This window comes from Emydura macquarii, unplaced genomic scaffold (assembly GCF_026122565.2).
Source record: "Emydura macquarii macquarii isolate MOO-44397 ecotype Brisbane River unplaced genomic scaffold, CSIRO-AGI_Emac_v2 contig_1253, whole genome shotgun sequence".
Taxonomy (NCBI): Eukaryota; Metazoa; Chordata; order Testudines; family Chelidae; genus Emydura; species Emydura macquarii.
In genome coordinates, this window is record NW_027131390.1 from 85,681,841 (window position 1) to 85,709,181 (window position 27,341).

Genomic DNA, 27,341 nt, shown 5'->3' on the forward strand with positions numbered 1-27,341 from the left:
TGTACCTGAAAGATTTCGACCTGCATTTTTGTATCCACAAAACGAACAGTGGGGGCATATGTGAGAGACCACTGCACCTCTCACTACATGAGAAGTGCAAACACACACAGCAAGTTTGGCAGAAGGGCTCAGCGTTGCAGCTGTAATTCATTTGTAGGCAGACAGTTTCAGAGAGTCAAAGGTGCCTGCAAAAAGGAGGCTGCACTTCTGAAAGTTTACCTCATGGTGGTCTGAAAGATTTGTCAGAGGAGAAATAACAACATTACCAAAGTGTTTAGAGAAGATTTGGAGCCTGGAGGGATGAACTCTGGGAACTAATATAATCAAATATGCAGAGCTTGGCTAGATGTTGATTCTAGAGAGGAAAGCAAGTGATAACCTCAATATTACGTCATCACTTCAGTGAGCATTGGTAAAGACTGGAGAGGAACTCAAGTAACCCTGAATCTCCTCAGCCATGCCAGTTTGCTGACAATTGGATCCTCTTGAACAGTCAGGTATTCCTGAGTTTCCAGATTTTTCTTGCTTGGTCTCTACATCACCTTGGCAGGGAGTGGGATTAAAAAGAATACCTGGGCTATTTTTGCATCATCCTGCAGTTTCTTTAGTTTTCCTTCATTGTTATGAATAAATTCCTTCAGCATTGTATTGTGGTCGTGCATGGTGTATTCTCGCTTTGTCAGGTCCAGGCCCCGCTGGAGCTCCTTGACATCCAACAGCACATTTTCAAGGGACACTAAGAAATAAGCAAAAATGCTGAAGTATTTTGTAGCAAGAGTGACAAAAACACTCCATAATAGGCTTAAATTCAAAACACTCTTAACTCCTTAATGAGAAGTGTTTCATAAATCCAGGCCATAACACAGGATCTCAGAGTTGGTAACTCTTGGTAAATATAGTAGAACCCCGTTTAACCAAGCTGCCATTAACCAACTCACTTTATGAACCAAACCACCACCCTCCTGGGGCTGGCAGAAGCCCGAGGCTGAAAGCCAGAGCCCTGCCACCCATTCTCCAGTTTATCCAGATTTATGGTGATCCGATCTTGCCCCGGTCCCAGTTAGATCAGATAATCGGGGTTCCAACGTATTAAGCCACAGATTAAGACAGTGATCCTGTATAATTACAAATTGCTTATCAGCATTTTCACTTGTCTTAGCTTGAGATAAAAAAATTTATAAATGCTTTGCTGTATTTCCAAATGGTAGCACCAAAAATAACTGACAGACCCCCAGTGGGGTCTTGGTCTATGACTGGGGCACCCCTAGATATTAACACAATATAAATAGTTCTGTGACATGACTGTATCTTCCACATTCATATTTATCTAACCTTTATCTGTAACCAAAAGTTTGATGTCTTCCCCCCACAAATGGCTACATCACAGGCCTAATTGCCTCACAAATCAAACTTCCTATCTTTCTCTTGAATAGGTCATGGGAATAGGATGGAAAAGTACATCAGGACCTGGTTCACATACTAATGAGGTCAACACAGGTCTCCGTACCTGCTGCAGCTTTCTCCACGTAATGAAGTTCATTGTAAAAGAGGGCTACTTGGTGATACTTCTCTTTCACCACATTGGATATATAGTGCAACAGTGTTTGTTTTCTGTCCGTTGACTTTGTGTCTAATAGCTGCAAGCAAAAGGCAAGGAAACTGTTGGATTAAGGTGTGGTGAAGGCCGGGCTATACATTATCAGCTGACTGGACTGATACTTTATTAGATGGGGACTCACAAAGAAAAATAATTAAGGAATGCTGGGAAAGTAGGTCTACAAGTTAGAGGCATGTCTTTTGAGACTAACATGGGAGAAAGACCTTAGCTAAGTAGGTTCCCAAATCAAATTATTCTTACTATACAATACATTCATATTTTAAAACAGTTGGCATCCACTATGCATCTACTCATTGGCTATTGCCCACCTGTTCACTCTGAGCTGTCTTCCTCCCATTGTTTTAAAAGCTGGGTGGGACCTGCCAAACATTAGCTCTCTTGAAAGAGGAGAGAGGGGCAGTATTAGCTAAAGCCAGGCAGACTGCATGCTGATGCTGTGAGAGCTTTTCCGACACAGCTCTGCAAATGCGCACGCAACCTGATCAGCTATATTGTCTGTTGTCTTGAGCATCTGTTAAGCAGTGATTGATAACTGTCCCAAGCTATGAGCTGGGGTTGTGATGGATTAGCAGCCAATCTGATGTCACATAGACCCAAGACATTTAAATTTACATCTCCATTATGCCACTATACCACCTGAACCCCTTCTATTTTTTACTTCACTCATCTATCCCAGCACCACCCTTCCTCCACCTAGCCAGAAACCATCTGAGCACAGCTCCTCCAATTAATTAATTGTCTCTCTCACCAACAGAAGTTGGTCCAATAAGAGATATTAGCTCACTCACCTTGTCTCTCAACAGAATGGCATGCATGGTCCATTGCAAACATTGTCTAACATTTTTTTCTGAATTGGGTGGAGGTGAAGAACTAAGTAGCAGGTCCACTCCCCACCAAAGCTAGTTCCCAGCCACATTGTTGTTGTTCTACTCACCAGATCTAAACTCTGTAGTTTAAACCCATAAACTGCTCCTCTTTTACTGCTGTTCATATAGTTACCAAGAGCCAAGATTATCTGCCAGTGAGAGAAAGGGGTAGCTGTCAAAACATATGCGTGCCACTCTCATATCTTTGAACAGAGAGTTTTTAACATAAACAGGTAGGTATATTTCGGTACGCTTCAAGGAATAGCAATGGTGATCTCATTAAAGTACACTTGTATAAATAAAACTGTACTTACCTCCAGTATTTTCTTGAGCTTTTGGGATGACTTTATTGAGACAGATGCTGCTATTACTGCATGAAGTTGCTAAAAGCAAATACAAGAAGAGGTGTAGTTAATACATATAAAACCTAAATGCAAGGTAAAAGCACTCAAATTCTGCTCTTGGATCTGCACAGTGGATCTTGACATGGATATTCTCCATTCCCTCTGTGTATAAATTTCAAGTTGTTCACATGCACTGCAGGCTTTATGTAGAGTAAAATAAAATGCAAGCATGGTTCTACAGCACCATGATCTTCATGATAATGAAAGATGTATTGAATTATGTGGAACAGGCCTCATGGAGTCATCACTACAGCTAGTACTGACATCATTAATTTGTCCTCAGTTTCAACTAATGATTAAAACAACATGATTTCTATTTTAACCACTTTTAAATACTTAGGGGTGTAAAATACAAAAGAACTATGAACATTTTGGGATACAGGCTGTCATCTAAACTGTGTCTGTAAAATCAGAGTCTGTATTTGCACATAGATGTGGAGTTTCCAGACACAAATGCACAAATTTTGCAGGCATAACTTAGATGACAACCTCTGAAAATTAGAAATGTGGCCTATTAAATAAATGCTTATAGTCATTCTCTTCTGTGCTATGCATGGAAGTGCTATAATAATTTCTAGTGGGCTATTTAAAAAGCATTGATGTCACCAATTTTGGGGGGTCACTGGCCCTGAATTATAATCATAGCTAGAAAATTGTTTGGTTAAATTTGGTTTTATTTCTTTCTCCTTTCCTCTCAACAGCTGCAATGATTCATCATGATAGTCAAACCATCTATCTTTAACCAATCTCTTCTGGATCTGCACAGGGTTTATGATACCAAGTGCTACTCTGGAAATTTACCATTGTGGTTGGTTTCACAGAGCTAGACTCCTGAAAACCATTGCAGATGTAGTGTTTAGAGCCCATGAGGTAATACTCCACTGTGGTCACTAGAGTCAAGTTCCTAAGCCCATGCAAAATGTAGAACTGACTGAAAAACATGAAACCTTTTTTGGGAGGTGGGTGAAAACTTTGAGATTTTTTTTCCCTCTTTTCTTTTTGAAAATATTTACCAAGGACACTTTTCTGATCAGCTGTAACTAGCAGGTGAAATAAAACAGAAAGAAGGTTTGTTCTGACCAAGTATCGTTTAAAAAATGATGTAAAATGTTGGAATGACAAGCTGAGCTCCACCTGTGAAGCCCTTACAGTAGCACATCTTAGAATTCAGTGCTAATTTGTTTTTTAACATGGTTCTGTCATTTGGGTCTCTCTCACCGGTGTCAGCATTTGGATGCTTTCTGCGAAGTTGCCTATGAAGGCCATGATGGTCATCTTCTGCATCAGCCTCTCAATCTTACTGAACTGCATCATGAACCGATCTTCATCAGACAGGTTCTCGAGAGGTTTCCTCTCCCGCTCATAGAGCCGTAACACTTTCACTTCATTCTCAGTGGGCAAGAATCGCATCAAGCATTCAACAAAATCTACTGGTAACGTCTTCAGATCAAATCTACATTACAACAAACACAGAAATCTTGGTGTTATAAGAAGGACCCATCAAATGTGACAGAACAGTTTGCTTTGGCAAAGCCAGTTGTACTGCAGCAACCTGCCTTCCCCAAGATCCTGATTCACATAGGCAAGGTGCATGACTCCTATAGCCCTGTGTCATACACAAGCCTGAGACAATAAAAATAAACCTAAGGAGTTTCCTGCCATCCTTGACGCACTGGTGTTCTCTGATGCTGACTAGGTCATTCATTGGTTACAGTGAAGCCTTGGGCCTCCATTTTTACTGTTCTGGGTGAGCACAGCTGTGAGGGCTTGACCCTGCATAATGCATGTGCAGAGGGCTAAACGTTTAAGTACAAGGTTCAAAGCGATAAGCAGGACCACCAAAGCGGTATTAATGTGAGTGCTGCTGCCTGGTTGCCATGTTACTCCTTCCTGGAAGCAGGCGTAAGTCCTAATGGGGGATGTGTGGCTAACATCTTTAACAGGATGAGGATCACACTTAATTTCACATTACCACAGATGTGGCTATTTTTCACCCATTCCTAGGCCTTAAGTTTACTTTGAGCACTCACAGGTAAACCAGCGGGTGCACAGAGTGCAGAGGACTCATCTACCTCACGATCTTACTGTTGCACACTCTTAAGCCTCCACTCTCATGTGCATGGAAAACAAACGCCTTGCCACTCTATTGTGCTCGAAAGACTTTCAAGACCAAGGCTTGTCTGAATAAGAAGACTGACCAAGCAGAATTTAGCACTGCCTCAGAAAGCAAGGAACTGACCTACTGGCTGCAGAATGGGGAAGACCTAGTGATCCTGAACTATAAGAGGGTCAAGGAGGGAAGAGAAGATCCTAATTTTATCTAAAAGGACAAGGGTCTTGTAATAACCTACGAACTTAGATCTGCAGCATCAGATTGAGAATAGGTTAGTATTTGGCCAGGTTACAACAGCGAATCGATACTTGTCTGAACACTCAAACCTCTGTCTGAGATGTCCCCATGCAGAGAAGCATTAGATGCTCAACATGGCCACAAATGCGAACTCTTCCAAGTCTAACTTAGGAAAAGAACAGTAATAAATGAGTACTTTAGCCTAACAAAATGTTGGCTTTGACAGGCAAGTAATCATCTCCAGCATGTTCCAAAGACTTAAAGAAAGCAAAATGGAATGTATCTTAGGGTACGTCTACACTGGAATAAAAGACCCACAGCAAAACTGCGGTTGGCCCAGGTCAGCTGACACGGGCTTGTGGGGCTTGGCCTGTGGGGCTAAAAATTGCTGTGTAGACATTTGGGCTTGGGCTGGAGCTCTGGGTCCCTCCCCTCTTGCAGGGTCCAAGAGTTCAGGCTCCAGCGACAGCCTAAATGTCTATACAACAATTTTATAGTCCTGTATCTCAAGTCCGAGTCAGACGACCTGGGCCAGCTGCGGGTGTTTAATTGCTTGTAGATATACCCTTAAAGTGAATGCTGGATCTTCAGGAGCAGGATGTGAAACTACACTCCTTTATTAGGATCTGTAGCACACACCTGTGTCATATCTGCATTTGGCATTGTATCTAATCATTACATAAACAATACCATCTAAATTGTGTTCAGTGCATGTGGATTGAATTCAAACATGATGAAAACTAACCCTTTCACCCATTCTTAATATATACCACACTTGTCTCAGGATTGCTTTTAATTTACAGTTATGATAGGAAGTTCTGCATAACAGGAGTCGAATATGTGTTACATTGATGGCATTCTTTTAAGAAAATTAATTAGGTTTTGAAAAAAACTCTAAGGTAACTTGTACTGTTTTGCATAGTGATATCATTACATAAAATTGCAAGTTAACACATCTGAGTGGAATGCAATCTGTGATTTGTGGGGGACTCAGAACAGTTCCTTATTCTTGGATCTTTTGCAGCTGCAAAATCCTTTGTACATCTGCCAATTCAGAACCAGATTTTCTATGTTTTCCAATTACCAAAGAACAGAGTAGATCTTAGATATGGTTGCTCCACTGACAAGTTTTGCACTTACGCCTGAATAGCTTTGCATATCTCATCTGCAGTCTTTCCAGCTTTTCTTAAAGTGATGGCAAGATTTTTGGCCCTGTTTGCTTCCAATAATGTGACTTTGTTTGACCCTTTTTGAGTTATCTTTTGTTTGCTTGAAGTAAGGTCAATGGCTGGACCTTGGGCTTTTGTCTTGAATATTTCTTCAAATTCATCCACATTTAAATCCTAAAAAAAAAGAAATCCCCCCGCAAAAAAATATTTCTTTTTAAATTGCACTTGTCCAAAATTTTCTCAGAATTCCATAGAAAGATTTTCAGACTGTGTATGTAGGTATATACCAAATTATACTGATATATGCAAATCCACCCCGGCAGACAATATTCTGCAATAATGGTCCAAAATACAACATTATAATAGTGATATAGCTATTTCTGAGGGCTGTTATTACAGAATAGTGTATATTTTAATTAGGGCTAGCAGGACACATACTAGAAAGGAAGGTTGAATTTGCTTCCTCAGCATGTTATTTTGTGAAATTAAGGTAAAAAGATTTTCAGCTTTTCACTCATCTTTCTACCAGCTGTAGTCTCATGTATACCATGCAAAAGCTGAGTGTTCAACCCTACTACATTGGTTCTCCAACCCTCCTTCAATAGCACTCAGAAACCTGAAGGAGCCTGCTTCCCATAAATGGCATCAGCATTTTTGTATTGGGAAAATGAAATTGACCATCTTGATTAATTTGTTTCAAACAAAGGCGTGCACTTCTATAGTCATTCTGGCCCAGATTCTCAACAAGGGTAAACTGAAAGCCATTTCATTCCTTCTTACTGGGGATGTCAAGCAGCTGGAACTATTCCTAGTTAACAACAAACAGTAACTTTCAGAAATAATTCCCATGATGATCTGTCTTTGCAAAGCTGTACATTCATCTACACTGCACGTAGTACTGGGAAACCGAACACAATGTGCAGTATTCATACCTCCAGGATCCTTTCATCATCAATTTCATTGAAGACCGTCCCATTAATTTGATTGGGTTTGAGCGCTACCCAGTTAAAGACAGGCATGCGGAACTTTGTCTTGATTGGCTTCTTAATTTTCACAGCTAAAGACATCAGAGAGAATGAAATTAAAAATTCCAAAAGAATTAAGAAACATCTGGAGCAACCAGACACAATTTTTTTGCAAATGGTACTTCAGCACTGGAGAAACAACTGGTAAAGGCTAAGTAAACACTTTTAAAAGCCTGAAAAGATTATGCTGCCTGGACAGACAAACAGCAGAGAGATATTTTATCCAGCTAGTCAGCTGTTTCCTACCTGGCATTCACAAAGCTTCAGTGAAAGCTGGAGATTAAGAAAACTTCACAAAAGCAAATGTGTTACTCTAATATAGTGTGTTCTTAATATTGTTCTGGCTTGGTTTAGAAACCAAAACTATTTTTAACCACTACAGAAAATGGATAAAATGGCATGTGACTTTAGTTCTGTTCTGCCAGAGCACAGCCCATTTCTGGATGTAACATGGGGGCAGGTCATGTGAGGTGCTGAGCACCCTCAAATCCCATGGACATTAATGCGGATTGAACACTCTCAGCACCTGGCAGTACTGGGCCCCTGGTGTGTGATGTTACTCACTCCTTGCTACCAAACTTTTAAATAATCCATGCTGTAAATAAAGTTGTTCAAGCTGATATTGCAAAAGCAGCACTCTGACTAATGCTTTTAGTCACAGATAGAGGTGCTGGCTGAAGACTTATATCCTTTTGATTAACCTGAGAGAAGGGGTTGTAGCTGAAGATTCAGATAGTCCTATGTCTAGCAGAGGATTCAATTAGTGGTGTATGACAAGGGAAAGAGAAACCCTTTTATGAAGAGATTGTTACAAAAGCACAGAGGCTTCCATTGCCTGTTGGGAAGGGATTCTGCTGTTTCACACAAGCCTGAGTTTGTCTGTATTTTAAAACACACAAAGGCCAGTTTCCAATTTTAGCACCATAGCAACTTTGACTAACACATGCTTTTGCCTTCTCTGATTGTGCAGCACCCATAAATCTTTTAAAGTAACTTTGAAGGGATGCTGTAGAGGATGGTGACCAATTATTCCTCATTAGTCAATGAGAACAGAACAAGAAGTAATGGGCTAAAGTTGGAGTAGGGAAAATGTAGGTTAATTGCTAGGAAAAATGCTATAACCCTAAGAATAATTAGGCAGTGGAACAAGCTGCCAAGGGAGGTTGTGGCGCTTCTGTCACTGGAGATATCTACAGCTAGATAGACATCTAAGGGTAGTCATTATAAGCATTAATAAAAGAGGAGATAGAGGCATGGAATAAGTGACTCACTACAGGTCCTTCTATCCCAAAATCTCCCATGGGTACAGGTAATTTGATTAATTAAGAAATATAAAAGAAGTGTCCAATTGCTAAAAAACAGTGAAACAGTATGTCTAAATGATCTAGAATAGATGATTACTTTGGTAAGTTGCTTTTCATTGTTTCTGAGATTTAGTGGCCCAGCCAGTTACTAGAAAATTGTGATGATCATTAAGGTTTGTTCATTAATGTGGTTAAGTTATTTCCAAACATGGAGTGAACTATTAAGTTCTTTTCAGGCTATGGTCAAAAAGAGAGAAACCCTGCTTCTTATTCCCCCAGTGTTGGAAAATGCCATTTAACCTGTAAGACTGTCATCTGGTCCACTGAAACAAATTGAGATAATATAGCAACAGAGGCGCACACCACCTGCAGCAGTGTCCTATATGTAATATTTCCAAGTACAGGTAGTCTCCAACTGTAAAATTCTGATCCAGATCCAAACTTTACCAAACTTCAGGATTATTCACATACGAAGTTCGGTTTTGAATACCTCTTTTCTTCCAAGACAGATGCACTAGTTCCCCTCCACATCCCCCCTCACACACCATAGCCAATCTAGACAATTGGCAATGCTGTGTACGGGGAGTAGATTTCTTCCCAGTCCCATACACCTTAAGGTATATAACATTTGAACATGAGAGGAAAATAAGGAATCAGTTTCCCACTCTTCAATACTTTTTCAAGTATTGCTTTCCACAAAAGACACCATCTTTTCCAGGGTTCACTCTCCTCTTGTGCTTTCAGAGCTGGGCAAATGTTGCAAACATTTTTCTCTCATTCATTTCTCTCATTTTCCCTGATTCAAAATTTTTAGAAGAATTCACTTCTTCTGTGTCTGTGTCCCTTTTGTGTTCACTTTCCATGGACATTCTACGGAACAAGCTTACTGGCAGGAATGTTTGTCGAAACAATGAATTTTAAGTGGATACCGGAAAGCAGTCACAAAATAAAATTCAGAATTTGTAAATTTGAGCATTCACACGGGAAACCTGATTGCAAGAGATATAGCCATCCAATCAGGATGGAGGAACGCACTGTGATCTATGTATCTAATCAAACTACTCAATGGAGTCTGACAAGTGCAATAAACTGATCACACAATCGATAGGCCAAGAATTACTTGATGAAGAATTTAGAATAATGAATAACTGTAAGAGTGACAAAATCAGAAACCCAGACACAAAGAAAAGAATAAATTATTCACTGTGAACTACTTGCGTAGCTCTAAATGGAACAAAAACACTCCCTGCCTTTGTTACAGAACCATGTTTAAATTGGTAAGGTATCACTGAAGTGGTCCTACTCTTTCCTGAAGGTACATGGGCACGTGCCACCAATTTAAACAACAATCATGCATGCATACTGGAGACAATCCACACACACTGAAGTCAATGACAGTTCTGCTACTGACTTCAACGGTTGCAGGCGTTTGGACAGATCCCAAAGAGAGGCTTTACAGGCTGTGAGCCCTGATTCAGCACAGCACTTATGCACGGGATTTACTCCAGTCCTATTCAGCAAAATACTTAAGCAGAGTGTGAAGGAGTGTGCACCTGACACCCACCCTGATGGGGTTAAAAAGGCCTTTGAGGTCAATTAGGTTACCTGGCGTCACCTGCGAGAGGGAGGGCCAGGGTTAATTGAGAGTGAAGCCCAGTTGTGGAAGCCTGGGACAGCACTATAAAGCCAAGAGGCAGGAAGCAGAAGGAGCCTGCACTTGCTCCCTGGAAAGAACATGGTCATCAGGGACATGGATAAAGTCCAGGGGGAGAGTCAGCCTTGAGATCCTGCCCTGGAGTAAGAGTCTAGCAAGAGGCTAGGAGGGGGGTGAAGTAGCAACAGAGAGTAGAGTGGTCTCCAGTGGTAAACCCAGAGACAGGCAAGTGGCGAGAGAGAGGCTGGGTAGGAAGGAGCCCAGGAAAACAGCACCAGGGATGGGGATGGAGCAGACCTGGATTGCTAATTATAGGGTTCCTGGGCTGGAATCTGATATAGTGAGTGGGCCTGGGTTCCCCTGCAGTCATTGCTATAGTGGTCAAGCTGGGCAGAACAACATCCAAAGGCATTTGGACAGTAGTCCTGTTGGACTTCATAACCCTGGCAGGTGTAGACTAGATGGTGGCTTGGCCAGAGGACCAACTTACCAGAAGAGAGACTATCACCAAGTGAACAGAGAGCAGAACTATTCACCTGCTTCTCCAAGAGCTACTTTCCCAGATCTAGAGAAGAGGATGAGGACAAGCACTAGCAGTGAGTGGAAACCCAACATGGGGTTAATACCACTGAAGTCAGTGAGTAGGACCCAAATAAAGCCAATGAGCTTAAGCACCTGCTCAAGTGCTGTGTTAAATCAGACCCTTGTACTGAGAAACAATTCTGTTTGACAGCACCCACAGTTATCTAAAGGTGCATGCTTTTTAACCTCCAAAGGTGTTAAAATAAACCCTCTTCTCCATGTGGTGTTTGCACCTCGTTGACATTTTCAGTAAATTAACAAGCAGTTCACACTCTAGAAACAATGTAAAAATTAAGCAAGCCTGAAGTTAAAATAACAAATAGAACAAAGAGATCACAGCACAAAGGGACAGAGAGGAAATGGGTGTAAATACTTAGCAAGAAGGAACCTACAGAAAAGCTTGATTGGCCCATCTTACCCGGAAGCAGAAAAAACAAAGAGAAAAAAAATTAGTGATGGTTAGAATCGTATAATTCACCAGTTCACAAATTCCTAATACATCATGCTAATTTGATCACATGACATTTTATGAATAAGCAGTGGCAAAAATATTCCGTTCTATGTAGGCATTTTATCAGGATTTGACATTTTCATTTTCCTTGGTTCAGTGGATTCCCGTAAGAACAAATACTAGAGAACCGTCCACTATACTACAATGGCCCAGCAATACTGCAGGACTATTATAGTAAGCTGAAGCGTATGGAAACTGGTGCGGCAGGATCCTACAATTCTCTTCTTAAATAAGAGGTACAAATCAACTGTTTTTTTCTTAACAATGAAAACCTCAAGACCCATTCATATACAGTACACAGAGAAATTTAGTTGGCAACACAGCAGACAGCTGTGTATTTTACAGACTAAGCTTACTGTACATTCCAGCTGGCTGTGAATTAATAAATATGTGGGGGATGGCACCAGGGTCCATTTCAAGCAGCTTTCTAAATCCAGTTCAGGTTATTTTTCTTCCGAGAACCAATCAGTTCAAAGACGAAGGGAATCCACTATCTCACATTGGTGTACAATATATTTACTCACATGCAAATCTATCTCAGTCCATTTGCTACCCACCCAAATAGCTCTGTAGTTTTCTGTAGTTCAACACCCTCAGCAATTGCTACCTAGCACCAGAAATCAGAAAAGCATTTCAAGTGAACTCTGTGATGAGATTCTCCCAACCTTGTGGCAGAAATGAGCACTGAACTCCTGAGAATTGTAGAGGACCCTAGGTATAGGTATAGCCTTTTCTTGTCATTAATGAGCTTTATTCATGGAATGGAGTGGATTTTAATGGGCCACATTGCAGCATGGGACATATTTCTCAATATGACTCAAAAAGAAACAATATTAATTGTAGCAAGACAATACACAGACATGGAGCAGCCTGGCTGAGCACCAGATTTACAGGGAGGTCTATGACTAATGACAAAATCAAGCCAATGGCTGTAGGTTAAAAAACGAAAAGGACAGAGAGGAGGTCAGCCAGGCAAACAAGCTGACATTGTAATGCCATTCTAGAACCCAAAATCAGAATCCCTCCTCTGCCCAGCTCACTCTTTCTATCAGCACAGGACTGAGTTTGAACATTGAACCAGTTTCAGGAAGTGAATGGAAACCACCTGTTGTAGCCCCTCACACATTGTTAGCCCAAGAAGATGTGGTGCCAAAGGAATATTCTACTAGCGCACATGCTTTGAAATCTGAGTGCAGTTTTTATAAGCCTGCTCGGGAAAACCTAATCAGTAATCTCAGCTATTAATGTGTTGTTTTTTTAAACATACCATTACCCACTTGTCCCAGGGTGACTCTCAGAGTTTTTCTCCTTCCGAGGAAACAAAAGATCAAAGGGTGGGAATATTTAATCAGTTTTAAAATATATTAATCAGAACTCCTCAGGTTCTCTTTCTGCAATTATAATGTGCTCTCATTATCTCTTAGGGGGTGATACCAAGTAGTATTCACTTGCTCGGTGAAGTACATGGTATAAATCAAATGGGGCATAAAAATAATATAATTAAATCTGGTCAAGACATTTCTTTTCCCAGAAAAAATTATTACAAAACCAAAAAAGTTTTCATTTTTGTTCAAACTTCCTTCAAAAATGTTCAGGTTTCCATTGAAGGAAAAAAAAACCTGAAACATTTTTGGGTTTTGGCAATCAAAAACATTTATTTACTTGTTTATTACATATTTTACTTAGTTTTTTGGTTTTAAATGAAACATGGTTGAGTTCTGAAGAAAATCTGTAAGATTTTGACAAAAACAAACATTTTTGAAAAATTTGTGCTAGGAAAAAAATTTTTTTTCTAGCAGTACTAGAAAACAGCCATTTTCTGTAAAACAAAACAATGTTTTGACTCACTCTAATTATAATATGAGATGAGACCAGCAGTGGAGAATCTTTATAAAATACATTAGCAATTTTATAAACTCCGACTATTCCAAGTGACGGATAGAATGTCAGGGATCAGTACAGGGACAATTCTCTGTGTTTCATCACCATCAAGGGATGCTCTCAACTTGATGATTTTTTTTTTTAATTTACTAATTCAAAAAAAAAAAAAAAGTTACTGACAGATCTTCCTCTAAACACCATGGCTTGATTTTTTTTTTTTAAATTAGTTTGAAGAGTGCACTTGTGGGGCATGCGTGTCAATCAATTGCACTGTTTTACCTGCTAATCCTGAGTTGAAAACCACTGTGGGAGAGGCTGTTCCTGGCAGAGGAGGTGCTGATGGTGGCGGTGGGGGAGGCAGTGGAGAAGCTAGGGCTGTGTCTCTGCAGCTGGACCAGGAAGAGGTGGAGGTGGGGGGGGGCGGAGGCGGAGGTGGTACAGGGGCTGCCACAGGACCGTTTTGCACTAAAAAATGAAGGGGAAAACACTGGTTTGCCTCTGAAAACATTTATCAGAACAAAACAAACACTTACAAAAGAATTACCTCTGAGAGAATTAAAAGCCACAAAAGATTGTCTCTGGGCCAGATTTCTCAGCTAGTATAAACTGAAGCTGGTGGCTTCGACTTCAACGGACCTATGCTGATTTAAAGCAGCCGATGATGTGGTCCCTACTTACTATACATACCAATGTGCATCTCACTAAGAAGTAAACAAAATCATCTGCTATGATCAGAGTAGACTTTGTTTTCCGTACCTTGGTTCAAACACTTTTTGGGTTTGTCAAGTTGAATCCATGAATATTTACTGTTGTGACTATGTCAGTTGTGTGACAAAGAGCCCAACTTACACCTCCAATAGAGCTTAAACATGCATAAAACCAGTGCCAGTGAGATCAGGCGCAATGAATTGTACCATCAACTTCAAACCTTGCACCTGCCCTTTGATTTGTAATATTTCTTACCTGTCTCAGATGTTGGTGTTAAAGGTGGTAATGGTGGTGGAGGTGGCGGCAATGGTACTGAAGACGTCACCCCAGTAACTGGTCCCACACATGTGCCAGCTGCAGCTTCTGATCCTGATGGCAGGGTCCCAGAGGACACACCAACAGGAAGAATAGAAATGTCACCATCTCCTTTCTTCTGAATTTTTATGGTCCCTTGTTTTTCCAGTTCATGAATCTTTTTCTCCAGGGTTGACTGCCGCTGGATGGCTTCCTCTTTTTCTTTGACCATTTTTCTCAACGTGTGAACCTGGGTATTTGCATCTTTGTAAATTTCCTGCAGAATTGTCCAAAAGTAAAGAATTTATTTGCATTCAAATGACAGAATAGAGCAGAACTAGAAATAGAATGACAATATGGCATTAGATTGCCCCTTGTGCTCAGTCACAAATCATTTTGATGAGAGCAATACCTCTTCACTTGCCCTAAAGAGGGTTCATTTTGCATTTCCCCCCATGTTAGCACTGAGAATGTGAACATGAATGAGGTGTATAAGGAATCTCAACTCTGCATACCAAAAAGCTACTGGGATAGAATTTGTGGGCATCATTGATAAAATATCTCCCAGGTAGACTACTAGGATTGTGTTAATCCTAAATAAATAGCGTGGTATGTTGATTGTATGTCAGCCAAAGTGGCCTTCCCTTCCTTCCTCTGTGTCCAGTGGCTGGCTGCCTGGCCTGCCTACAAACAGATGTTGGACACTTGGCCTTGCCTGGCAGTGATGGATGCATTTTCAGAAGGTCAGTGGGGACCTGTGAAATTGATGAATGACTTGAGGCTTGTATTCTTTGATCTATTGATGTAAAGTGCTGCAAAACGCCTAAGATGATGTCGCTTTCGTTAGATATATATTATGGAGAAAGAAAGTCTTGACACCTGAATATGCTCACAGTGTTTGCCTGAAACACTCCAGCTTGTTAGCTAGTCTTGTTTTTGTTGAGCCAAGGCTAATGGGGTCTGCTAAGTCACTGAAACAGATAGCTTGTTATCCTGCCCAGATATAAGGGAGGTGCTAATTTCTTCCTACAGAGAGAGACTAAATAGAGTGTTTGAGTTGCGCAGTCTGGAGGAATTAAGCCTAGAAGCAGCAAGCCTGGGGAGAAGTTTTGGGCTGAAGTTTATGGTAATTATATTATATTATATTATATTAATTTCTGTGTTAATGAAACCAGACCCCAGGAAGGGAGTGAGTTTAGACTCTATACAGTGAGCCGACTGTATTTGACAGCATACAGCAAAGGCACCTGCTCATACGCTGCTGATGCTATGCTCCCAAACCATGAAGACTTTAATTCAGCCTGCAATTTTCACCCACAATCAACTGTGTGCAAACCAGTAAGTAGAATTAAATGCAGACATGAACGATAATGTTTAGATATCAACGTGTCTGATTTGGCCATGCAATCCGAGTTAAATGTCCAAACTCAGTTGTCGGCACACACAAGTAAATCCACCTGCAATCTATTATGGGTGCAAAGTTAGAGGCCTTTAAAAAAGTTCAATCCATGACGTTTGAAACATTTGTAAGCATCACGATTCACTGTCACATTCCCATTTCAAACAATGCATTTCATACTAAACACAAAACAAAATGGAGATCTTTCTTCTGAATGTGACCTCCGTCTGGAATGTCATCATCGCACTTACTCGAACAACATCCAGTTCTTTGTTTCTCTGCATCAGCTGCTTTTCCAGTTCCACAATCTTCGCCATAGCTTCGTTCTCTGTGTCTTGCAGTTTTTCTGATAACTGTTATTGGAAAAAAAAAAAAAAGATATTGATGGTAACAGATTTCCCAATTAACAATATCAGTGGTGCCAACTGGAAAAGTGGAACTTGGTAAATTATTGACCTTGGGCCAAATCTTGCAGTTCTTATTCAGGTAAAGCTATTATTGAAATCAATGGAAATTCTGGCTGAGTAAGAACTTCAGTATTTGGTCCATCGGTATTTAGGATCTGGGGCATGAACTGCATTGTTGATGGTCCTTTTAAATCTGAACATCATCTGCTAACTATGATCAGATTGCAACTATGAGTCTGATCAAAGCCAGACTTCTGGGCCAGTTTGGAAACAAAAAACCAGTTAGGAAGCCATCGTTTTACTTATAAACTGAGTAAGTTTGATCTGGAAATCATTGAGTGACAAAAAACATGGAACCACACAATGCCATTTTTGCAAAGTTACTTTGCAAAGTAGAATTAGCTTCCCTAGGGTCCATGTTTATTGTCTCAATGACTATCAGATCAGATTTGCTCATTTCACAAGTAAAATATTTTTGTTGTTGGTGGGTTTTGGTTTTTTTTCTTTGTAAATTGCCAATCCTACAAACTTAACTTGGGATCTGAAAGATAAACTGTAATTCTGACAGAACTGGAGTGTGTTATAAGCAGTAAAGGTGCAATTGACTTCTGCATGTCTGCACACTTTAAGGTAAAGATTCTGCAACTGGAACATAATTAACCATTCTGATAATGCATGAGCTTAAGAATTTCAAGTCTTCACTCACATAGCCAAATAGATTTTGTAGTGCAAATAGAAATAATAGAAAAAACTTGTTTTAGTAACTAAAGTAGGCTATTATGTCTCTAAATACATACAGGTAGCAGAATGCAAGAATGCACCATTTTTAACAAGGCATTTTACAGAGCAAAATAGCACTTTAAGGGAGAGAATATTATAGTCAATCCTAACTACTCTTGAGAAAGAATGTACTTGTTCTATGTCAAGCCAATGTTCAAAATTTGGAATAAAGTTATGAAAGGAATGGAGAAAAAATGACTTTGGGGATATTTTTAAGTCAGGAAAACACTTGTTTTCAAGACTATAATAATTGATACCAAAAATGTCTGGCATGGAAAAGTTAAAAGCAAACAGTGCATCTCAGAGTTATGCTACACTTCAGTCCTCATTACTTAGTCATGTGTAAGACACCTGAGCCTTTACCTCTTGAGACCCTAGCAATTTGTTTTATGAAGTCCAAGTACATATCTGTTCTCTATCATATCCTTTCAGCATCATACACAGTCCTACTGCTCAGAGATTTAAAATGATCCCAAATGCATGCTTCCTCAGTCTGTTTCTGCTTTACACATACTTATTGTATGTGTTGGAAGTTGCACAGAACTCTAACTATACTTTTATGGTATGGAATGCTTATCTGCTCTATTTATTTGTACTATATTGCTAAGGAATCTGCAATTTATATGTAAATTAGCTTTTCTGTCCATAACTCTTTACAGACTCAGACTGCCAAGTGATTCCATATGGAACTGTAATTTAACTGAAACTAAGAACTTTGGAACGATTGGAATCCATAAATGCCAACCCACAAAGCTAGGTGAAGTTCCCACCAAGGACAATAGGAACTACATGTATGTGAAGCAGAACCAGTATTGAGTCCCCCAGATAGAAACCAGGTGAGTTTGATCAGGCTGACTCTCTGGCTATGTCTACCTCTGGTGCTGGGGGTGTGATTCCCAGCCTGATTCTCATACTTGAACTAGCTTTCAGTGCCCTAGCACACTAAAAATAGTAGTGTAGCATGGGCAGCAGCAAATGGCAGCATGGGCTATTCTATCTGAGTAGATGGGGTCCTGGCAGGTTTGTACATGTGGTGGCTAGCCCATTCTGCTGCTCACCGCTGCCCACACTACTGCAGCTACCTACTATTTTCAGCATGCTAGTTTGATGAGAGCTAGCGTGAGTATGTCTGCTCAAGTTGGGAATCATAGACATATAGAACTGAAAGGGACCTTCATTTAATAGATCATCTAGTCCAGTCCCCTGCATTGAGATAAGACTAAGAATTACCTAGACCATCTCTGACAGGTATTTGTCTAACTAGTTCTTAAAAACCTCCAATGAAGGTGATTCCACAATCTCCCTAAGTAGTTTGTTCCAGTGCTTAACTACCCTTACAGGTAGGAAGTTTTTCCTAATGTCAAACCTAAAACTTCTTTACCATAATCTGACTTCCAGATCAAAGTGCAAAAGTAATATCTTCACCAATCAACATGTACCAGTTGTGTACCTGTGATCAGTGCTTAAATGGTGTATATTTCAAGATGCACAGGGACCTGTGTCCAAATACTGAGACGGAAAGATGATCTTGTGGTTAACTCTGATGATCTGGGCTCAGTTTCTAGTTCTAATCCAGACTGTGTGACCTTGGGCAAATCACTTCATCTCCCTTTGTCTCAATTTGCCACATGTAAAATGGGGATAATACTTTCCTAGCTCACAGTTAGGAGGGTAAATTCACTAATATTTGAGGTGTTCAGATGCTACAGAGATGGGGCCATATATACCTGCATAAAGAGATAGACAGACAAAACACAGATTAGACCCAATTACTAATCAGTGCAATTCTATTCTATTTAGACTCCTGAACTACAACAATCACTGTGGTATCTGAGAACCTGGGGCTTTTCCCCATCCCTGGCTATGGTCAAGTAAAACAAGATAATCAATTAAACAAAAGTATAGGAGGAAACCTTTTCTCACTGAGTCTGTACACGGCCTTGGACCAAAGCCACCAATTAGCTAATGAGTGGAGAACATGAGGGCTAAAATACATTCTTGTGCGTCTTGTTTTTCATTACACGTTTCTTGTGCAACAATAAAAACACATGGCTACTATTGAGGAGTAGCTACCAATACTCGATGTCATTTCATTGTTAACATGAATGATTCCAAATTGAATCCAGAGTCAGTTCTAAGTCCTAAGAAAAGCTGCAGCCTCTGCCAAGTTCCCACTGACTCAAGGTTGGAGGCCTCCCCACAAGCATTGCAGTAGGGGAGACTTGTCATCTCTCAAAAATGAAGGAAACAAAGTGTCGTTTCCCCAGCTGAGGACATAGCACACTTAGCAGCACCTGGATCTCCATAACCGGCTGCACAAGAAACCATCCCTGACATTTTCCAAGATTTGTTCAGATCTAGATGCCAAAAAGCTGCTTAATCCCTCATCAGGAAAACAGTGGCTCCTCTTAAGCAGAGGATCCTGACACCCAGAGGCCCTACCTCTGGATAAGCCTGTACTTGCAGCAAGCCCACTAATATAGTCTAAAGCATTAACATGCAAGCTGCGACAGCATAGTCTTAACTAAGTCAAAGGGCAAAGGTCATTTCAGCTCTGTACTAACATGAGAAATATTTTCTTCCAGTTCTTCGACTCTTTCCAAAGCTGCGTTCTTGGTTTCGGCGTCTTCAAGCAAAGCTCCCACATCAAACACATTGTCCAAGTAAGCTTGAATCTGCACCTGCAGTTTGTCACTCTCCGTGTGTTTCAGCTTCTGAAAGTCCAAAGTAAAAGGAGTGTCACGAAATGCATTCAGCAGCATGCAGCGACAAGGCCACAAATACTGAAGGGATGCAAATATCTTGCCATCAAGTTAGGCACCATTTTCACCGTTCAGAGAAGCACATACATTTTTTAACATCACTGAGAGTTATAAACAATACATGGTAAAATGTCAGGAGGCCCCCAAAAGTTCGGAACTTTAAAATAAAATTAAGCAGTAATTTATTCTGTATTAATATTAGCATTTTCTTCAATGGCAGGTGTTTGAGATCTTAACATTTGAACATGACTATTAACAGCACACAGGCAAGAGTTAGACATAGACAAGAGTACCAATCAGCATGTGAAAACTCAGCGATGTGCCGTGTACATCTGTGACAAACATCTACTTATACTGTGGCTCACGTTGTGCTAGTCAGGAATTGGCTCACCCTGGGGATGGTGGGAAGTGGGAAGTTCTGAGGGAGAGATGCTGTCGTCAAGGAGAGATAAAATACTTCCTGGAACCTCCTCCAGCACATAGGCAGGAGCAGCCAGTTCTGCCAAGTGGTACAAAGGGGGAGGGGAGGGCTCTGTCTCCTTCCCCCCCACTCTGGGCAGGCTAGTGCCCCATGAGGCAGTAGTTGACAGTAATCATTGTACTCAGGGAAATAAATGGAATTCATCTGTGCCTGACCCCAGAATAAGATGAGGGGAAGGCTCCGCGTGCCTGCCTGCCCCAGTGTACCTGTGCAGAGGCTCTGCATCTGTTCTCTGCTGTTCTGCTTGTGCTTGAAATGAGCTCACATAATTTGAAATGTTAACATTTGAGCTAAATAGGAACAGGTCAGGAAGAGATTGTGGTGACATATTTTTTTAGATGAACTACAGTTTTTGTGGTGGCAGAAGATCACCAATATAGAAAGAAGCGCTCAGTGTCAATGTGTACATATTCCTAGCAGAGAGCAGAAAGTAGCTCTGGCTCTGTGATCACTGAGCCGAGCCAAAAACCAGCAGGAACAGATGAACTCCTAAGCAACAAAAATACTGTTTTCCATGTAAATGTTCCTAATAATAAAACACCGGAGGAGAGAGAAATGCAGGGGGGTCGGGTAGAAATGTGATTTAGAAACAGCATTCTCTTTAAATAGAACATTTCCAGAAGGTGCCTGTAAATCTCTAACAGTCGGAGGTGGGGAGGGGGGGAGGAATTTCTAGTCAACATTCAGCAGGATAATGTGTTATTTTTAATCTCTCCCACTAGGAGATTTAGATAGCACCACAGCACTGAAATCATTTGACAAGACACTATCCTATACCGTCTCTGTTCAACAAATGCTCCCCACCCTACCTGGTAACCAAGGCCCTGATTCAGCAAGGTGCCTAACTCACATGCTTAAACGTCAGACATGTGTTTAAGTACCTTGCTGAATTGGGTCCCAAAGCACAGAACCAGAAGAATTCACTGACATCACAAGGGATGAATTTGGTCCACTATTGCCAGCTGTGAGGCTCAACTTTGGAACAAACTTAGGTCTGAGGAAATGAATATTACCATTTGAGGGTCAAATTTTCATCCTTGGCTCCATGAGCAAATTTCCATCAACGATCCCAGTGTAGCACAGACAACTGCTACATTTTTAGCAAAATATGTGTAATTCCCTTACTCTATTCCTTCCAAAAGCTCTCCTGGTTCAATGGACTTCAAGAGAATTAAAAGGCTTGTCCCTATTTTTCTCCCCAATGTCCCTTTTGTAGATTTTTTTTGTTTTTTTGTAGAAAGTCTAGCTGGGAGACTGCAGCAACACAAAATGATTTCAACATCCCCCTTCACCAAGAGGCCTGCAAGCAGCCATGACAAATCCAAAAGTGAGCAACACTGGTCAATTAAGGCAGTGGGGGATGGACCTGAGGCAATGAATCCACGCTATTGCTTTTGCAGTAAGAGCTTCTATGGAGCCTACCACATTGTAAAGCTGCCCTCCTACAACGGAGTCCAGAAGGGAGGTTAGAGGTGAAACACCTGGGATGGAGTGGCCCCTGCTGGCACAGAGAGTCACGATCTGCAATTCTCTGCACTAGCAGAGACCCCAACCGTCATTCAAGCCATGCAGAGGCTGGCACTGTGCAAATATGTTAATCCATTTGGGACATAATGATAAATTCTGGTAAGAGTAAAACCAGGCCATACTCACATCCAAATATTCGTCCAGGCCTAATTTGGTAAATTCGTACTGGAGATGAACTCTGAAATTCATGTCCTCTACTGAATGGACTACGATGTTGATGAACTGCATACATGCCACCTGTAGGGAAGAATCATTACAGACTGAAATTTTAACACGAAATAGTGGTGCATCCTTTATTTTATAGAGGAAGCTAGGATTTGCCACACAACGTAAGAGTATTTAAAGACTATTCTCCTACCTCCTACCCATGAATAATAGCTCACACTTCAGAGAGAGAAGGAAAAGATCCACTACAAACCTGGCCAATTGAACAGCAGATGGTGTGTGCCTTTGTGACATCACCTAAAAAGTATGAGATTTGGTGCCTGATCCTACATCCAGCAAAGTCAAAGGAAGGACTCAAAGGAAGTCAAAGGGGACTGGTTCAGGCGCTCTGTCTGACAAACATTACTACAGATGTTATGATTATTTAATGTTGTCATATTTACCACATGGAAACGCTCTGATTTTCTTAAGAGTCAAATTTTTTTTTTTTTAAGTAGTGGATCCTGGTTTACAAGGTGATTGTTTATCCTGATGAATGGAAATGTGGGATTCCAAAATTTTAGTAATATCTGTAGAGCCCTGCTTTGTTTTATTATGCCCCTTATATTGTCCACAGAGATAAAATGCTTTCCAGGCAAGTCTCTCCATTGTTAGATTTCCATCTGACCATAGAAGTAACTTAACTAGCTTTTGAGAAGAAAACACTGTCATTTTTCAAATGAAGGCCACAATTCTTCCTTTTAATAGCGATACATGTGGTTTTTTTCCCTGCAACTTGTTATCATTCTAGGAGATTTCGAAATCCAAGATTTAGTAACTTGGTAATGATAAGATCCATATTAGTTGGCATATAAACTAACACAGACACAATGAAAGAAATTAAAACACTCCCACGCCTGGTGGTCCTGGAACCATCACTAGAGCAGTTCCATAACAAAGGAGATGTTGTGGTGCTGAGGCTGATGGTGGAAGGATAGCTGCAAAATGCAGTTTGTCAGGTGATATCACCCAAGTGAGTTTGCCTGTTTGTTTTATATACATCTATCTTACAGTAGCAATAGCTGCTGGGCCAGTTGGGCCCTGAGATACATGTTCCCAGCTCCCATTTAATTCAATGAGAGTTGCACATGCTTATCTGAACACAGAATTTGCCAGAGTCACCTTAGTTATTTTAATAAATGTCTTTATATAGTTGTTACCTTTAAGCAGTAGGCTAATATATATGGTTGATAGATTTTTCAGTTAATAGGCTACAATATCTATTTTTCAGTTACACAGGTATTACACTTTAAATAAAATGATACTGTATGTGTTTAAAAACAGTCAATCTGTTTAGGACTAACCTGAAAGAAGATGAATCCCACGCAGCATGATTTTACATACAACCAAGACTCCAAGAACATGCCTGCTGGTTGCTTTTGTAGAGACTATGCTCCAAAAGATTGAGTGTGTGTATGTTGTGTAATATCCATACTGTATATGTTTCATTTAAATATACTTTTTCCAGAAAATACTGTTTAGTTTCTCAACAATGCAAATATAGTTATGGTTGAATGTATGGATAAGCCTGAATGACAACTTTCTCCTCCCCACAATTCAAAGACCCCTTGCATTTGGGAGGTGTACGCAGGGAGTGGTGCGTGGGAGGGGGAGGATGTATGTGTATGGGAGAGAACAGCAGTGGAAATCCCAATCCAAATTTTTCAGCTTGGACCCATTTCTAATTGGGAAGAGCCTCCTTAACATGGTTAGAAAGTTAACTTCTTTATGCGAATCTTTATATTACAGCAGCTTTTTTTCAAGTTTCCATAATCAAAAACTCTTTTTTCCTAGTATCACTACTGGCCCTACACTGAAGGCACACTGAAGGGTAATTAAATAGAGGGCCAAATCCTCTAATTTTAAAATTATCTCTGTTAAACTCACTTATTTTGCTTTAGTAAATTCTTGCAACAATAGAATCAAATCCTGAGTTCCTTCCTCATGCCCTAATCCTGCAAACATTTACACACATACGTAAAGAATTTACTTGATCAAAGTAACAGAATGTAAGAGTTATTTTTAAAATTAAACAGTAATGAATTACTTGGAACAATAACAGCCCTCTCTAAATGCATCTTTTTAGTTACTCTTTCCACATTAACACCCTCTTATTTACCTCCCATCCCCATTTCAGGATATAGTTAACAAAAAGCCTTTTTGTTAACTATCTTCTCCAGTTGATATCAAGCTGAAGGCCAGGAGATGCAGAAATATCTTTCTTTATGTTCAGTTAAAACTACTTGAATTACTACTCAGGTTTTAACAATGCATCCTGGAGCCCTGATTTTTTGGAATTATTTTTACCATCCTGCCATGACTAACTTCTGTTTTGTTAATGAACCTTTGGCAAATGTTAGAAATCCAAATGCTCACACAGTACACGTGGTTCAGCAATCCACATGCAAGAACTCTCTACACTGGTTCTATCTTGTACAGTCTAGCTTTCCCCCACAACCCTAAAGCATATTTGTCATAAACTGTTTTTAACAGCATGTGGATGTAGTTAGAACCAGATGGTGACAGAAGGATCCAATCTGTCAAACCATTTGTCATTAATTTTCTGTCTTTCTGCTGCAGGCCTGTCAAGTATTTAATCGCTCAGAAAAAGTAGGTGGAAGCAACCCAAGGGCGCAGATTTTATTGCTATTGGGCCAACCCCTGAAATTCTTTACTCAAAGCCATGCTGTGCCATTTCAGTCAGATTTCAACAATGACTCAATAAGGCCCTCAGCATTTACTATGTCCTTATCCTGGCAACAATGCATCAAAGCCTATCACCTAAAACCTCTGGGAAGTGGTGAAAGGACTGGAGCTCTCTGTTCCCCGCATGGAGTTTCTTCCTGAATTATTCCACCAGGAAGGAGTTGGCCCTTATGGAACAGACCATCTACAGGGATGCCTTGTGCCTCATCAAACAGTTCTGGGCCCAGTGCGCGCACACACACTCTCATACACTATATCAGTGAGCTCTACTGGAGTCATGTTACCAAAACTTCCACAGCTGTTGGCTGCTGCAGGGCCCCCTCTAAAAGAGAAACCCCACTGTAGGGTGTGGAGTGGGATGTAAGTGAATGCAGGAAGATGTATTATATTCTCTTTGGGAAGGGCTTAGGCAACAGCACTACTCACAGCCTGTCCCTTCCCACTGGGCAATTCCATGAGCCCTCAAAAAGGGCTGGGAGAAAAGCAGTGGGATGCTACCACAGAGACAACTGGCCCCACTTTCAGAGAGAATAGTGGGATGGTACACGGAGGGGTAGGTAGGCATGAACAGGATCTAAATAAGAACTTCATGATTTGGTCTATAATGAATAATAATTTACACCAGGCCATAATTATATACAGCATCTAATGTAACAGAGAAGAGACCCACTACCTTTAGAGAATGCAATCTAATAAGGGGAGGTCTGGAAAGATTCAATTTTTATCCGTAAATCTCAGTAAACGTCAATTTCACCATACACTCACAAACTGATGGAAAAAAATATTTCTATTGATAATCATCAACATTTACTGATAGGCAAAGTAAGCAAAATGCTGCTTGAGAAATTATTAGCGTTTGATTTAGGGATATTTACTTTGTATATTTAGACATGTGATGTTGATAATTTGTGTTTCAACGCTCATAAAAGCTTTAACTTTCTGAATCTCAACATATACTGTCATTATATAATTATCATCTGACCCCTCCATTGTCTGACCACCCCGTAACTTCCTGCAACTATGAACATTTTAAACCAATAAAAACTGAAAAAAATTCTTAAAATCCATAATTTTGCACAACTGTGAAAATTTAAATTGATAAAAATCTTTAAAAAAATGCTTAAAAATAAACATTGATATTAGCTGTCAAAATTATGGAAAAATAAAAATGGAATTCTGCCAAGCCTGAGTACATGTAAATAAAGGCTGGTTTTTTTATGAAGCTGAATACTTTCTGGTGGCTTGTGCAGAGGTGGTTGACCACATGGTTCGGCCTTCTTGTTTCCAGCTTCTAAATTGCAGTAAAAGAGGCTAACATACACTTTTCCATGTAAGCAATTGCTGGAGTCATTACAGGGATATTATATGACCACTAACCTGTATGGTGTGGCCTTTGTGACTGTCCATAAGACAAATCTTTCTATTAAATTTGAAGCCAAAAATGTGACAAAGTTTGAGTATATTTCATCTGTACTGTGCCTACCACAATGGGGCCCTGGTCCCTCCCTGGGGCCCCAGGTGCCACTGCAATACTACTAACAAAGAGCAACAATAACATTGTATGAAGTCACTGTAGACAGTTCAATAACCCTAGTATTATTACAGATTTTGTAAAGTGTTTGTTTCAACATGAGAAAGGAGCCACAGAATTTTGTTTACTGCACGAGCCCAAAGACCACAGTTTAAACATTCTTTATTGGGCGTCAAGTTCTGTTGTTTTTTAAGAGCTCAAGTTTCAAAAGAAGCGGATGGCTCATTGGATTAGTAATAAGACATTCTTCTTCGAGTGATTGCTCATGTCCATTCCACTATAGATGAGAGCACGCCATCATGCATGGTTCCTGGAACTTTTTTCCCCTTAGCAGACCCCACAGGGCCAGCTCTGGTGCCCCCTGGAGTCCCGCGCACATGCCATGGTATATGAGGCACTGCCGGCCCTACGCCCCTTCAGTTCCTTCTTTCCGCCCGTGACTGTTGCTGGAACTAGCCTTGCTCTCTGCAAGTGCCATTCCCCTTGTTTGAACTCTTTGTTATTCAAAGTACTTTAGTTAGTTTTAAGTAGTTGTTAAGTAGTGTTAAGTGTAGTTAGATAGGAAGTCACTGAGGGACTTAGAGTGGCCGGGCCATGCCCCAGTCGCCTGGGTTTCAGCCGTGTGCCTCCTGCAGTAAGGCTTTCCTGCTCAGCGACCCCCACGATCGGTGCCTTAAGTGCCTGGCGGAAGAGCACAGGAAGTATAAATGTAAGATCTGCAGGGCTTTTAAACCGTGGACCCAGAAGGACCAAGAGATCCAGTTAAAAGCCCTGCTCATGAAAGCAGCGCTCCATCCGGTGTCCAAGCCCTACCGCTCCATGGCACTGAGCACCACCTCGATGCAGAGTGCACCGCCGGCACCAGGATCGACTTGGCACCAAGCAATGTTCCCGGTGCCAAAGAAGAAGAAGCAGCTAGAGTTAGAGGAGGAGTTAGAGGAGGCCGATGATACCCTCTTCAGTGTGCTGGTGACGGCTGCCCCAGTGAGGGTGGCCTTACCAGTCTACGACAGGGTCCTCACAATTGTAAAGGCCCTGTGGCAAACCCCTTCCTCGGTCGCCCCTACGTCAAAGGTGGCCAAGAAAAAGTATTATGTCCTGGCCGAAGGGTTCAAGTATTTGTTCACTCATCCAGCCCCGGGAACCCTGGTAGTAGACACAGCCAATCAGAGGGACAG

General features: G+C 40.8%; 1 protein-coding gene across 1 annotated transcript in view; it reads right to left on the reverse strand.

The window, feature by feature from the left end:
• Positions 1–27,341, reverse strand: part of FMNL2 (formin like 2) — a 249,437-nt gene that overhangs the window by 9,827 nt on the left and 212,269 nt on the right. Inside the window, 14 exon segments of the mRNA XM_067549435.1 lie at positions 573–736; positions 1,508–1,637; positions 2,553–2,633; positions 2,799–2,867; positions 4,107–4,341; positions 6,379–6,581; positions 7,340–7,464; positions 13,644–13,734; positions 13,737–13,785; positions 13,787–13,829; positions 14,328–14,643; positions 16,017–16,118; positions 19,517–19,666; positions 21,849–21,959. Of these exon segments, the coding sequence (XP_067405536.1) occupies positions 573–736; positions 1,508–1,637; positions 2,553–2,633; positions 2,799–2,867; positions 4,107–4,341; positions 6,379–6,581; positions 7,340–7,464; positions 13,644–13,734; positions 13,737–13,785; positions 13,787–13,829; positions 14,328–14,643; positions 16,017–16,118; positions 19,517–19,666; positions 21,849–21,959 (1,869 nt within the window).